The sequence below is a fragment of the Drosophila biarmipes genome, chromosome 3R (assembly GCF_025231255.1).
Source record: "Drosophila biarmipes strain raj3 chromosome 3R, RU_DBia_V1.1, whole genome shotgun sequence".
In the NCBI taxonomy this organism is placed as follows: Eukaryota; Metazoa; Arthropoda; class Insecta; order Diptera; family Drosophilidae; genus Drosophila; species Drosophila biarmipes.
Window position 1 is genome coordinate 9,116,671 of NC_066616.1, and position 14,907 is coordinate 9,131,577.

General features: G+C 43.1%; 1 protein-coding gene across 19 annotated transcripts in view; it reads left to right on the forward strand.

The window, feature by feature from the left end:
• Positions 1-14,907, forward strand: part of LOC108031361 (dystrophin) — a 152,979-nt gene that overhangs the window by 129,970 nt on the left and 8,102 nt on the right. Inside the window, exon 1 of one of the 19 annotated variants that reach the window (XM_017104641.3) lies at positions 12,544-13,901. The exons of 17 other annotated variants lie outside the window; for them this stretch is intronic. In XM_017104641.3, the coding sequence (XP_016960130.1) occupies positions 13,104-13,901 (798 nt within the window). In that variant the 5' untranslated portion in view covers positions 12,544-13,103. Of the gene's footprint in view, positions 1-12,543; positions 13,902-14,907 lie in introns of those variants that run through there. One more of the 19 variants, XM_017104638.3, reaches the window with a different exon arrangement.

The following is a 14,907-nucleotide window of genomic DNA, read 5'->3' on the forward strand; positions in this document are numbered from 1 at the left end:
ACTCCTGCCCAAATTTGGACAAAAGTAATCTATCCACATAAGCTGAATTTCTGGCCGCAGCCTTATGTGCAGAACGCATTGCATTGTGGCCACAGATTCCGTGTGGTTCCCTGGGCTGCCGAGCATGTGTTCGCCATGCCCCCTTTCAAGTAACCCCGCCTCCGCCCGTTTAAGAGCCCCCTTCGGTTCTGCTAAAAGCTGAAAATTGTTTATGCTAATTGTACTTAATTTATGCATGCGTAGAGTTCCTGACGAATGTATGTGTGTATCTGCAAGATACCCGCACAACATGTTCCGCTTGTCTTGGTTTGTCTCCCTCGCTATTTATTAGCACGCCAAAATCTGCGAGGGGAGTAAATATTTATTTCGGCACAATTAAGGCAGCCACGCCCCCAAAACAAATGTGGCTAAGTTGGGTAATGTGAGGAGCCATCCGAGGCACATTCCCAGTGCCATTTGCCACGCAAAAGTATATCTAAACTTGGGCAAATGCCAGGCGATTCGCGGCTAAGTCCTGCCGCCATTTAGATGGTGTCTATTTCGGCCAATTAATATGCAGTTAATGGTGCTAACGGTGTGACGTGCTTATTTATAGGCCCGCAGATGCGACTGTAAATGGCAAACTGCAAACTGCAAACGGCAAACTGCGCGCTGCAAGCGGCAAATGGCAAATGCAACTCAATTCCACCAGCGCCAAATAAATGGCTGGCAGTCGGAGCTCAGACATCAGCCTGGCGCCATAGCACACATTTTGCATGTCAATTCGATGGGGAAAAGCGGGAAGAGGGGCAGCACGGGCTCGGATAGGATTGGGCTAAAAGTATCTGCCGGATTGCATAAGAAAGTCGGGCATTTTCGCCGTTGTCAGGGTGTGGAATAAGGTTCACTCGACTGTCCCAATGCATCTACCTCTGTCCTGGGAATGTAACTCACTGCGAATTATATTTTATATCCATAAGGTTGAACTAAACGAAATGCAGATATGAATTCAAAGGGAGAGTGTACCGAAATTATTAAAAAACCTAAGCAGACCAATTTGTTAACACATTTTAAAATATCTAAAATAAATCATATCATATTACTAGATCTTTTCCATGCATCAGTTCAACTGTGACTGCATTTGACAAACGCTGATAAATTCCTCACTAGAAGAACTAAAAGCATCCGTGTCTGCTGAATAATATATGTACATAAATATTTGCCCAAAAGTTGTGACAAATTCCAGAGAGAATGCATCTCGACAGTTGCAGGCATGCATCTCGAATGTTGTATCTCAATGAACAAGTGGCATTTGCAGCCAGTTTTATCTGCCAGCCGAGTGCAGAAAAAGTATCTGGCAAATGGGGCAATGCAGGTAATCTGAATTGGCAGCCTCGCTTTGCTCGCATTGTTCGTTCTCTCTGTAAGATACATATACCTACAGATTGGGACAATTCGGTTTATTGGCTAAGACGGAGCGGGCGTTCTCCCCGATGCCTCACGTAGCCCCAGCTGCAGATATGTTATTTAGCCCATCCTCACGCACTTGTTGAAAAAATACAGTGGCAGCTGTCAATGGGGAGTCGATGTCAGTTGTGCTTCGATCAAGTAAAAAATTGCTGCACTAATTGAGGCGTGTTTATCGAATGCTTCTGCTGCCATTGCAGCGCTGACACAATCACTTTAATTGAGCAATTATGCAGTTGCACTCAATTAAATTTCATGCGCCTCTTTTCGGGCGACAGCTCAATTAGGAGGGAGTTCGCAGCGCTGAACTGTTGGGACCCCAGCCAGAACCGAAGCCAAAGTCAGTGCCTCCACTGAGTCTCATTTTATGCAAATCACTGGAGCAAACAGATTACCCAAAAGGCAGTCTGCCATTCTGACTGACTGAAGTCAAGTATTCATAATTCCCCGAATGCTCTAATGAGCCCGAATGTTTGACCAAATGTTGACAACCCGATTGAGCGGAAAATGTACTCGGTACTCCATAATCAGCCAGACTTTGGGGAAATTTGGTTAGTTGGCACAGGTATGTGCTCCTGCCCTCGGACTTGAGTCATTAATCAACGTCACCGTGCGGCCCGCATCAAAGTCTCTGCGAACCAAGTCGAATCCGGCGTATTTAGTCAGCCGTGAAGCATTACGACCCATTATAAAATTGCCAGAAATAAAAAGAAAGTTTCAAACGGTAAAGCCCTTTCCAAGCGACAATCTCTCTAATGCAACTTTAATTTGGGAGGGCTTAAAAAAGGGGATTATACACTACTCCTACAGGGGAAATTTTAGCTTGAGTCAAGTCTTTGTATCCACTCCGCCACTGCTCGAGTTTCAAAGGAAACTAATTGCATCGATTTTTATTTGCATACCCTGAAATCGAACATGCATAACAACATTTTTGACCGTTTTATTTATATTTGCACAGCAGCAGTATAAACATTTCTCTTTATGATTATTTTAATTGAATAAATGCGCTGCAGTGTGTGACCAAACAGTCAAAACGCAGCCAAAACACCCACCCACCGATCCGTTCGGCCTTCCCAGCCCAGAAGCTGCGCAATTTCTCTCCAATTTATTTATTAAATAAACATTTTCCGATTACCTTTATGGAAGCGGCTGCTGCTGTGTGGCTTCTTTTTGGACTGCCAGTGTGATTAGTCAGAGCTTTTATCTAAATGGCAATGGCCTGGCTTTGGATAAACAAAAAATGTGGAAATTCAAAACAAAAGCTCTTGTTGTGGAGTCTAATTGGCCTAATCTTTGGGTTCAATCTAATCTAGTCTAACCTCTTGAATACTCTTAAGTAAACCGAAAATCCACACCTGGCAATAATTTGCATATAACGAAGTGTGTTTTCGCATCTATCTTTTTCCCTCGGGCAACAGAATCTGCAACATCTGTTGACCAGTTGAGTAATTGGGCTGGTTGATGGATAAGACCCAAATCTGTTCTCTTTTTTCCCGGCCACCTTTGTTTACTTCTTTATGAATAGGTATTTACTTAGCCATCGCTGGAAATTGTTTACATTTTGACTTTAGCCGGGGGGAAAGACTTTTGCCCCTTTTGTTTAGAGAACTTGAACCATGCACTTTGGGTAATTAGCAAGTTAGCAAGTTTATTTGACCCTGAGCGAAAGACCACCGAGTTGCGCTAAAAATAGGCCACTGGAAGCGTACACACATACCATTCATTCATTCGCCCAGAAATGTAAAATCAATAATCATTTAAAATTCAAATGCGAGCAACGCATGAACCGGAAAATGGCGAGCAGGAAAACAGAAACCCAAACCGGCGAATGCAAATTGGGAAAACAGATAATGAAAAAATCCGGAAAGGCAGTGGGGCGAAGTACGCAGTAGTAGGTTATGCCCTCCATGCTAATGAAATTAAAAATTGATGCTTTGGGGCCAGCGGCACACCATTTTGTTGTGTGTGCGAAGAAATCTAGGCGAAAATGCTATGCAAATGTCATTTAATAAATTGAAAAACTCTGGGGAAAAGCGAGCAGAGGGTGGTGGCTGCTGCCTAAGCCTATTCATTCCTCTGCCTGATTGATTTTGCGGCGTTGGCGGTTTAAGTGGAGGACTTTGAGACACTGAGACGACGCGCTGGCAACCACAAGAAAGCCCAAACGCCGCCCGCCAACTCTTGACACGTCTCTTTGATAGAGTTGCCAGCGGAGCCCGCGGATCTGGCCAATCTGGCGGATCAGGTCGACCGGAGCAGCTATGTACCTTTTTGCGGTCTGGCCCGGTTGCTCAATCTTTCTGGTCTCCACTGCCTGGGCCGACAAGCCGTTGACATCAATTAGCTATTTAAGACGGAGAGCAGCGACCAAAATTTCAAGATACTTGAATCGGATATATTAATGTTAAAGTGACATATTTTAGATTTAAAAAATCTTCGCCATTAACTTAACAAGTTAAGTTAAGTTATAAGAAAACTTAATATAACAAAGAGTTTTACTTAACTATGAAATCAGTCTACAACAAAGCGGAAACAATTGGACTTGATGTTTCTCCACATTAGATGGAAAAACATATTATGTCTGAAACTGAGTGCTCCTAACGTTTTCCCACCGTGTATAAATCAGCTAGATAGTGAAAAAACTATCAACATTCGTTAAGGCAAATTATTGCATTGCTGGATACTTTTTTGAGGCGAAGATAGTTGCAGTCCTCTTTCGGAATCCATCCACTTATCACGTGGGCGTTCTTTTCCCCGGCGCCATCTGGCAGTTCTCCTTCTGTTAGCCAGCTGCCTTTTCCAACTTCCATCTTCTGTCTCCCGCCGGCCGACGGTTCATTAGACGCCGCTCAATTTATTTCTCCTTTACACGCCAATTAATCAGATTATGTCAAAATGTGTCACTGGGTTAATGCAAATATATTACGATGGCCATCCAGTGGGGCACGGCGACCCATGGACTCTGTAGAGTCCCGTCTCCAATCGAATCCGATGTCTGGCTCTTGGGAGAGGCTTTAAAGCGTTGCGTCTGCCATTCGCATTTGGCTGTTTGGAAAGCGCTTAGATCCACTTAATTAGTGCGACTGCAGCCAACAAAAAGCGGGGGAAAATCACATTTAAGCTGATTTAGTGAGGGGGGACTGGGGGAGTGGGAAAATAAATCAGGAAATTGGAAATGAATTTGTACTCCCATTGAGATTGAATTGAAACACGGTTTCTCTCAGGCTTGCATCTATAATGATTTGATTTGCAAAGAAAGCGTTGTTAGTTCAAATCAGTGCTAGCAATGTGACACATAAGCATATCATATCATTCTTTTTCTAAGCTAAATGTATATTTAAACCCACCTCAGACAAAAACCTCATCATTTGCAGCTTTGTCTAAAACACTCCGCTCGAAACAAAGCAATCTGCCATCAGTTACCTTGGCGACTGGAAACAATTTCAACAGAAAATCGCTCTGGGAACAATGTAACATCGCAACAACTCCATCAGATCCCCAGTCCAAGCCTTGTCCCCACTCCGAATGCTCCCCCCGGCGGGACTTGTTCATTTGGCATTCAGCAGAAAAGTCATTAAGTGACACACCCGCCTACAGAAAATTCCCCCAAAATAGATTCCAGCATATTTATCATTATTTTTTCTGCTTCACTTTTGTACCCGAATAAAGAGAGAACAATCATGTAAAGCTGGGCTTGGTGCGGTGCAAAAACCCTAAAAAAACCATATAGGGGGGCATCTGTCGGTGCTTAATCACGCATATCACCCAACTTTCCGGTCTCGCTGATCCAACTTGTTTGTATTTTGGTTTCAATTTTTTTCGCATTTTTTAATGCTTTTTGTTTTCGGGGCGTGTTTTGCCTCGGCTCATTGAAGGCGGCGCACGGAAGTTGGCACCGCAACGGAAATTGAGCCATCAAAAATAATGTATAACCAAATATACTTGATAAATATATGCATGCGCCTTGGTTACAAATTCAGGTGCTCGACTTTCGCTTTTCGGGCTAAGCCTCACCTCCTTTCACTCCCTCTGAAGCTCTTGCAGAAGAGTTGTAAAAATACTTTACAACTCATTAAAAATTATTATTGTTTCTGCATAAAGATGATGACCAGGATGAGCGTTTCCCCAGGGGTTCCTTTCTTTTCTCTTTCAGAACCTCGCGTAGGTGTCAATCCCGATCCCTTTTCCGCTGCCCTTAAAGTTATTACAAAACCCAGAGTTTGGGTACAATTTGCGGCAACATTTTAATGAAATTTGATGGTGAGTGAGAAACAGGAGGTCGGAAGATGGCAAAGGTTAAAACTCGTTTTATTCTTATCACAGTTAAAAAGTTTGTGCTTAGGGCTGCTTAGTTCCCACGAATTTTCCGGGTAAAAGGTTATGCAAAGTTTGTCCAAAAAAGGCGTTAAAGGTTGCGAAATGAGAAGCCGGGTCTTCGGGTGCTTCCCGGAATGTTTAATTCAATTTGTTGGACTAATATTTCCCCCCGGTGAGTGGGGGAAAGTTGATTACCAACATCTGGTGGCCAAAAAAGATTGGAATGCGGGAAGTGAAGTGCCAGCGATATCGGTCTTCGATTGACTTAATCGCTAGATGGGTTAATATCACAGCGGAAGTGGGTTGGTTCCATAATCTGGTGAGATTTAATAAAAAACCTGTAAAACCATGTTTCAAGAGTGTTTGCCTCAGCGAAGAACACTTTCTTCTCGACTTACACAATCATTGAAATGTCTGTTCATGTTTTATTCAGGTTTTGGAGTCCTAATCGCTGGGTAATATCAGCGGAAGTTGGTTAACTCCAAGACGTACGAGATTTATATAAGACTGTAAACCGTGTTTCAAGAACATTTTCTTATTGACTTATTTTTGTACATGTTTAATACAAGTTCTTAAATCATTCTCTGATAATAATTTTTATCTTGATAATGGTTTATATAAATATGAGGAAGTTGATTAATCCCGAGATTATCGAGATTTACATAAAAATGTAAACCAAGTTTCAAGACTGTTTTTTTGGCTGGCCGATTACAATACCTTTTGATAACACCTATCCTATTTATGCTGGATAAACGTTTGTTTTTCGTAGTAATATATGCTTACATTATAATAGGGAAACAGGATAATATTTCAAATGAAAACAATGGAGAACTTCCGACACAGAAATTTATCACACCGCTCCAATCGATGGAATGTGTTTATGTCCTTATCCGTGGCATAAAACACTTTCTCCATTACTCCATGTTTGTTCAACAATTTCGCTAAACGTTTTACAGGCCAAAGAGGAGGTAAAAGTGCCATTTTCTGCTGAGTGCCGAGCAGCCAATTCAATGCACTTTATTAATGGCATCCATGACTTGGCCCGACTTTCCTTTCGGGGATTCCTCCAGCCCCACCTCCACCTCCATGCTCCATCCTCCGCCCCTCAAAAGGGCGACATAAACCCCACAGAAAGCCGGGCATATACCCTCCTCCTGGCCCTCCCCCTTTCCCGCTTGTCTGCTGCAGTTGCACTTAATTTTATCTATTATCCTCCATTTTTGTCATTGTCTAAGGAAAATGAAGATTCAAAGCCATAAACGGGCGGACATGTGTGTGTGTTAGCCATCAATGGCAAGGCGAAAGTTGCCTGCATGCTTTTGCCTTTGGCTTTGAGCTTCTGGGCCATTGTTGTTGGCCGGGATAGGATCTCTATATCCTGGCAGCAGGTGTGCCAGTGAAAATTCTACTCCAGGTAGCTGCTGCTGGCAGCTCGGTTGGAAAATGTGATAAAATGATTATAAAATAATTTTCACAAACAATGGCCGGCACATGCACGTCTCCTCCGGGGTACGTGCAAAATTGTCCTCACTTTTCTCACCGACACCCACATCCGCAGGATGGTCACTCCTCTAATTGAATAGATTATGCGGGGTGGGGTCTCTTAATGGCTGCCAGCCTCAAAGTTTGAACTAATTTCATGCCGTTTCTGCTCCTGCCGAGCTGTCATAAGCGGGAATCTCTCATAACATTTTACTAGTCCCATAAATATTCGCATATTATGCGATCCAACCGCCACTCCACTGCATTTATTATTAATCCAAATGCGTGGCCATAAAATGCTGTGAAAATTACTTTTCCCGCTGTCTGTGGCCGTAAAAGGGAAAACCTTAAAGTGGAACAACTGCGCTTGAGGGCTTCAATGCCGGGCTAAGCCAGTCGATTAATTGCGGAGAACTCCACCCACGACGGAAACATTTAAATCTGGCCAATAAACATGTCTTAAAGCTCTCCTGTCGGGCACAGTTTGAACCAGTTTAGCCGGCTGCCCCGTCGCAGATGCAGATACTCAGATACTCAGATGTATACCTCCAATTTGTGTGCGAATGCGTAGAGCAGCCAATTTGAGGCAAATTGCCATAACGAAGCCATGCAGCTCCAAAAGCCGCCTCAATAGGTGAATAGAACGGAGGGTTTTCCCACTTCTCCGGGCCAAGGGGGAGGCGAGCAGCTGATGCAGTTCACATTTGCAACTTTATTTATCGCAACGAAAACATCTTGTAAATTTTCCACGTTATTTTCGCCTGCGGCCAAGCGTTCGTTCTGTGCGGAAAATTCAACAATTGAATCCAAGGCGTTTTCTCCCCAATCCAAGCAGCCACCCACCCACCTCCGGCCGGCAAAAGCCAAGTCGAAATTGATATGAAAATTCGTTTTAAACCAGAGAGAGCCTTCAGTGCCACGCCCACCGCCCATGGCCCTGGGGCAGGACTCTTCCCCACCCCGATCCTGCCTTCTTGTTTTGATCATTTGCCTGTGATAAATTGTGCCATGTCGCTTGGCACTCTTGACTTTTATTGCTGGCCATGGGCAAGTCCAGAGTCTGGCCATCAAAAAGTCTTTGGCCGCGTGCCTTTTTTCCGCTCTTTTCCTGAACCCGAGCCTTAGCTGCATTTGAAACTGGGTAACTTGGCCCAAATGCACTGCCAAGTTGGCTTTGTCAGTCGGTTTCAGTTTATTTGCCGCGCGACAAGTTTGCCCGAGTGTGTTTGTCGGCCAGGCAAATACAAATTTGATATCATTTTTCAACGCCAATTCCAGGCAGCCTCTAATATAGAATGGAAATGTTCTCGCATATGTTTGTTGGGCCAGAAATGCACTGACGTTTGGGGGCGTGGCCCCGAGGAGTGACTTTTGTGGTTTCAATTTTGCCGCATGACGCATGAAATTTCCGCTCCTTTTCTGCGCCTTTTTGTGCCTTTTTCTCTAGTCCACAGAGCTTTTGGGGCAGAAAGAAATCTAAAAAATATGTTAAACTGAATTCCATGTTCCTTATTGATTGGATTTGATTTGGGTTAAGCAAGTGAAGGGAATTTGATTTTTATTGCATTTTAAGCGATTCACTTGGCGTGGCGAATTGAGTTATTACTTTATCTATACTATTATTTAAAATGACAGTGCCCCATCTCGGATTTTTTAACTTTCTCAAAATATCTGGGATATCACTTTGTTTATAGCCCATTAAAGAAATTTTTAATTGTTTTATTTTATTTTTATTATACGTAATACGTTCAAAAAGGCTTCAATCTATTGGTTTCTTTATTTGTTCAACACAGCCTCTTCACCGCTTTTATCTCATTCAACTATCTGTGATATCACTTTATTCTATCATCCCATTAAAGACATCAACAAACGTTACGCCCACGCATTTCCCTCTTTTGTTCATCATTTGTGTGGATTTGACAATTGAAAACAAAAGTCACAACTGGAAAATTATTCATGGTCGGGCACTCAGAACGCAGAACTAGATGGGGAATTCCTTCTCCAGCCCTGTGAAAATGCACAAACCAAACAGAGCGAGACCGGCTAAACAAAAGCCCAGAACCGAGGGTCGCATAATGCACTTTTCCTTTTTTTGTAGCGCTTTTCTTTTATTTTTTAACTTTTTGTGTGTGTCTCGTTTTTGCCTCTTTTCCTGCTCTTTTTCCAGCTGAAATTTCCGGTTGGGCTTTTGTGAAATCCGCCAGAGACGCGGCTTTGCATGATTCGGATTCGGATTGGGATTCTTATTTGTTATTTGTTGTTCGCCGAGTTGAATGACTCTCGCTCGCCTGCTCAAAAATTCTGGGCACTCAGGTCTTGAATTCCGCTGGAGCGTCGGTTCAATCAAATTGCAATTATCGTAAGCACGTGGTTGGGTCCTCGGACTGGTGGGTGCGGGGTGATCTACGATTCGTGACGCTTTTGATTTATGTTGAACCGTTTTCACAGCGATATTCCATGACTCAGCACCGGAGTTCTGGGTTTCTTCCACATCTTTGGGTTCACAGAGCGTGCAATGATATGATTTTGTGACCACAGGGCTTTCTATTTCTTCGCATCTCTCGGATACTGAAGAGCTCAGCTGGGCCCGGGCAACTTAATTAGTTTGGTTGTTGATAAACAAAGGCCGAGGCAGGTAAACGGATTTACTTTTCGGCGCCTTTCAAGACTCCCTACGGTCGCTCAGCCAGTAAAATAGTTGGCCGCCCCGGGTGTGCTGAGCATTGTGGATTAGTTTCGCCAAAAAGCTGAAAGTGAAAATACACACTTTTGATTTGCTCACCCGATAACATGCAAATTCGATTCGCTTTTTGGGTTGTGCTACGAATGATTAAGCAGTTCAGTCGTCGCTTAATATCGTATCTATTGGATGCCTGTCTTGCTTTATTTCTGGTTTGAATGTCTGGGGAAATATCTTCAATCTGTTGCATTTCAATTATTGGAAAATTGTTTCTTTAGCATCCATTCTGCTGGCAAACCGAAAATATTTGCATTTCCAATGGCAATAACAAATGCATTCTGCACACATCAGCGTCACATTCTATCGATTCATATTCCTATGGATTCGAGGGGAGATTTCGTATGCAAGTCAACGCAGAGTGTTATCTCTCTGGACGCACGGAGAAAAAAGTGAAAATTATAATGAAATGCATTGGCATTTCCCTCACGTGCCCACAAAGTACATCAATCAAATTGAAATGCAACCATCAGGCCGGCGTTGCTTTTCAATATTTCGTAATGCATTTAGCCATGTTAATAACAAAAGGTATTGCAATAAATATGGCATTTGTTGGTCCTTTTCGCTCGTGCTGTAAACAATTTCTGCATTTCGCAGCGGCAATATATTCCAATTAAGATTCGGTTGACTTTAGAGGTGTGTGAAAAATATACACGATTCACGAACCTTCTAAAAAAATAGTGGAACTGAATTTAAAATTGTTCAAGTAAATTGGAATTTTTTGTTAAAATTGTAGGTCTTTTTAAAAATTATTCTTTTCTACATTTTTATTAAATAAATCCATTATGCGTTGGAATATTTGTTGACTGTATGTTCTCGCTTTTTAATATAGGCACCATTATATTCTTAGTAAACTCTGACCAATTTGTAAAGAACTCTTTAATACACCATTTACGTTGTTAAATAAGCGGGTTAACCCACGTGACACGAATAAATGCATCACGTTCCCATCTCTTACGTTCAGTGGGGTTTTGGGAGGGGGCAAAAACTCCCAACAGAATTTCGAGAAAAAATCAAATTTATGCAAAGCCAGGGAGAGACGGGTGCATCGGAAAACGAGACGGGAGATGGGGAGTGGAATGTTGCTTCAACTAATTAGACACTTGTCATTCGTCGTAATGTTGTAATAAATACCGTTACAATGTCATTACCGGCATTACTCGTTGGCATTTCTTTTGCACCACTCGCGCCGTCTCTTTCTCTTGGCTGTAGCCCGTCTCTGTCGCACTATCGCTCCCTCTCTCTCCACGCTTTTGGCCGCACTCACTCATCAAGGCGGTGAAGTCTTTGTCAATGGCTTGTTAGTTTGCTTGTCTCAACTTCTGGCCGCCCCTTCGCCCGCCCCCTTTCGACTTTATTTAAAACTTTGTTTTGCTTTACAGCTTAGAATTTTTAATGAGCTTTCGTCTGCCCCATACTCCTTATAGCCCCTTTTTCCAGTAGTTTATTGTCGGTTTTCCGCTTTTCGTTCGGTCATTTCTTTCGTTCTTGAATGTCATCTATTTTTGAAGCTTTTTCTTTGCGCACTTTTTCTGTTGTTTCTTGTTTCTTTGGGTTTACGCGGGGTCATTGCTTAGTTAAGTCACTTGAGACTCCAGAGTCAAGCCGTATTTAATCTTGTATTGAAACCAGAAACTAGAACCCTCGGGGGTTTCAACTTTAAAAAGTCTCAAGAGCGCGTAGCTTATTGCGCCACCCTCGGATATGTGGGAAAAGACTGATTACGCACATTTAAGATTATACGTAACTTTTATTAGATTTTTTAAATATTTATTTTTCTTAGTTTTCTTTGAGTTTTAATCATTTATGAAAACCAGAAACCATACTCTCAAGAGTGCCTACGGTATGTGGTAGCTAATATGATTTAGAGATCTGAAGAGCATGCATAAATAATAATATATTTTTATACCAAGAGGTTTTTAATAAGATTGTCTGTTTATTTTGGAGTTCTTAAGATCGCTCTTAAAAATCCCGAGAATTTCCCATCTTTAACCATATCTCGTCACCTCTTTAACGAGTTCCCCTGGTTTTCTCTGAAATATATGATCGTTCTACTAACCTATCCCACCTTTTTCTTATTGGCTTTTCCCAACATCCCCCTCTTTCCCTTTTTTACCATTCCACTTATCGCACCTCGACAATGTCAGGGGTTCGAGAACAGAACAGAACCCAGAACCTAGGACCCAGAGACAAGACAATAAATATCTTAACTGAAACATTGGAGTTGGCTTATCGGCGAGCAAATATTGCCCAACATAATTTACACACACCAAAGAGTGAGACGGGGCGAGATATAGGCCCAGTCGCTACAACAACAATTGTGTAAACAGAATGCAGTCAACCTTTTTGCTTGGCAAACAACTCCAAGATGTCTGGATAATTAACGCTAGTCAAAAGTTGGGTGATTTGGCGGGGGTTGGGAGGGCGAAGAGGGTGTGTAGCTGGGAATTTTCGGCGTAATTGAGTGGCTTATTGACTTGGGGCATATTTGTAGTACGAATTACACACGCATATTTGTAAACGCCTTTGTCATATTTGCCCAGAAACAAAGAGAGAGAAGACGTAATAATAAACGCAGAATCCTGTCGAACCGGTTTATAAAAATAGATAAGCGCATAAAGACCACGTTCATTACGCAAGAATGTGCCCTAAAACGATGCAGCCAAGTGCCTAAGTTTATTTTGTTCGTGAAGGAGCGGAGCAGCAGCAGCGAAAACCTGAAATCTGCATAGACCAAGATTAATTAACTCGCCGGGCAGACGAGCAGCAGCATCAGCACCAGTCGAAAGGAGCAGCAGCAATATCAACGGCAATATCAGGAGCCACTGCAACATCAGCCGCAAGAATTCGAACGCGACAGCAGCAACTTCTGCAGCAGCAGCAATATCGTCTCGAGCTACAGCAGCAACAATTGCTTGAAAAAGGGCAGTAGGGACAGGAGCTACGTACCTATATGCAGCAGCAATATCATCTGGAACCACAGCAGCAACATCAGTAATAGCAGTAGAAGCAGCAGCAATATCAACTGAAACTGCAACAGCAACAATTGCTGGTTTTTACCTGCAACTTCTGAAGAATTCGCGCAGCAACTATAGCTGGCATAAGGTGAATCCCCTCCAGAATGCGATTCTTCGCCAGCAGTGGCCAGGCTGCAACATCGCCAGCCATGGCCCACAGTTCCAGTGATGAGGCAGGAGAAATCATAGAAAATTCCCACACCCATGGGATGGGACGCTCTGCACTCCATCACAGCAGCGGGGGAAAGTCAAGGTCGCTGGAGCGATATTCCGGGGCACCCAAGATCCACCAGCAGGCGGTGGAGATGCTGCCCCCCTATGCCACGCCCACGTGCAGCACTCGCCGCCGCCTCCTTGCCCCCTTTCGCTCCCTGAAGCGCCGCAGTCGGAGCAGCAGCAGCAGCAACGAGTCGCACCACTTTGCCAGCCATCTGAGCAATCTGGTGGTGGTGAATGTAGGGGCGTCGTCGGCCGGTGGGGGCGTTGCCAAGGCCAAGGCCAGCTCGCAAAGTGGCGACAGTGGCACGGGCGGCACTGAACTGGAGCACGAAATGGAGCAGGATGAAGAGGACGACGACGAGGAGGAGGAGGAGGACGATGACGGAGAGGGTGAGGACGAGCTGAGCCTCAGTTACTCCCAATTGAGCAGCAGTGGCTGCGATGAGGCCGAAGCCCCGCCAGAAGATGTGGCAGAAGAACGCACTGTGGCGGCCACAGTTGCTGCTGTCGTGGAGCGGAGACCCAACATCCTGTCCCTGTACTCGTCCTCGTCGGAGGAGCAGCTCCACTGTCGCCTGGGCGACATCACACTGGTGGACGACACCTACTCCAACTACGAGCCGCAGAACGAGGCCGAGCGGATGTTCCTCCAGGTTGTCGGCATTTTGCGCGACGAGAATGAGGTTTGTGTATTGGCTAACAGTCGATGGTCGAAATATTGGTCATGCTTACCAAGAAGATTTTTTCTTTATTTTTATGCTCCATAAATCCATTTATTTCTTCTTGTTCTGACCATACTTTAAGAATTAAAATAATTTTTTTATAGTATTTTATTTATAAATTTTTTAACTTCTTAGGAATTGAACATTTTTTTTATCTCCTTAACATAAATTGTGGAAAAATATATAACTTGATGACCGCTCAAAGTTTCCAGTTAAAACAAATGAAGAGAACTCATTTTTTGTATCTGACGGAACGAAGAAAAATATTCATTTTAATGTATAATTTTAATTAAAAGAATCCTCGCTGGCTCTCTGTTGATCCATCTCTCTGTTTCCATCATTTCCTTTGAAATCTTGATTAATTCCCACCCACAGCCATAAAGGATTCGTTTTCCTTGTTGGTCGTGATTTATTTAAGTAGACGTGTCCTTGCTAAAAAAAAGGAAATGGCAAACTGCTAACCGAGTTTTCTTTTCTCTCCGTTTTCCCCCATTTCACCCAATCCCCCGCTTTCTTTGAACGAACTTTTTCAGCTCAGTCTCACTTGCAATTTCAATTAATTAATGCAAGCAAGGATTTCCGCTTTAAGCTTCACTGAGCAAGGGGAAAATAGAGGGGTGGTGGTAAAAAAAGGAATGAGCAACAGTTTGTTAAAATGATTGATTTAACTGCAAAATCATTCGGTTCTTACCATACCCCGCTTAAATAGCAGTTCTCTCTGCAATTTCAGGCCCGCAAAATGTCAATTAAAGGTAGAAATGTTAGCCTCAGCTTTGGCATGCACATACCACCGTTTTCCTGCGGCAAATACAAAGCATTTTTAATAAGCTCTAGAGGGGGTTTCTATACTGGAAAAAATATCAGGGAATTTCAAGTTATTAATCCGTTCTTAAATGGCATATTTTCTTTAAAAAATTGAATGCCACCTAAAAGTATAATGTTCCTATGGTAAAAGATATAATATAAT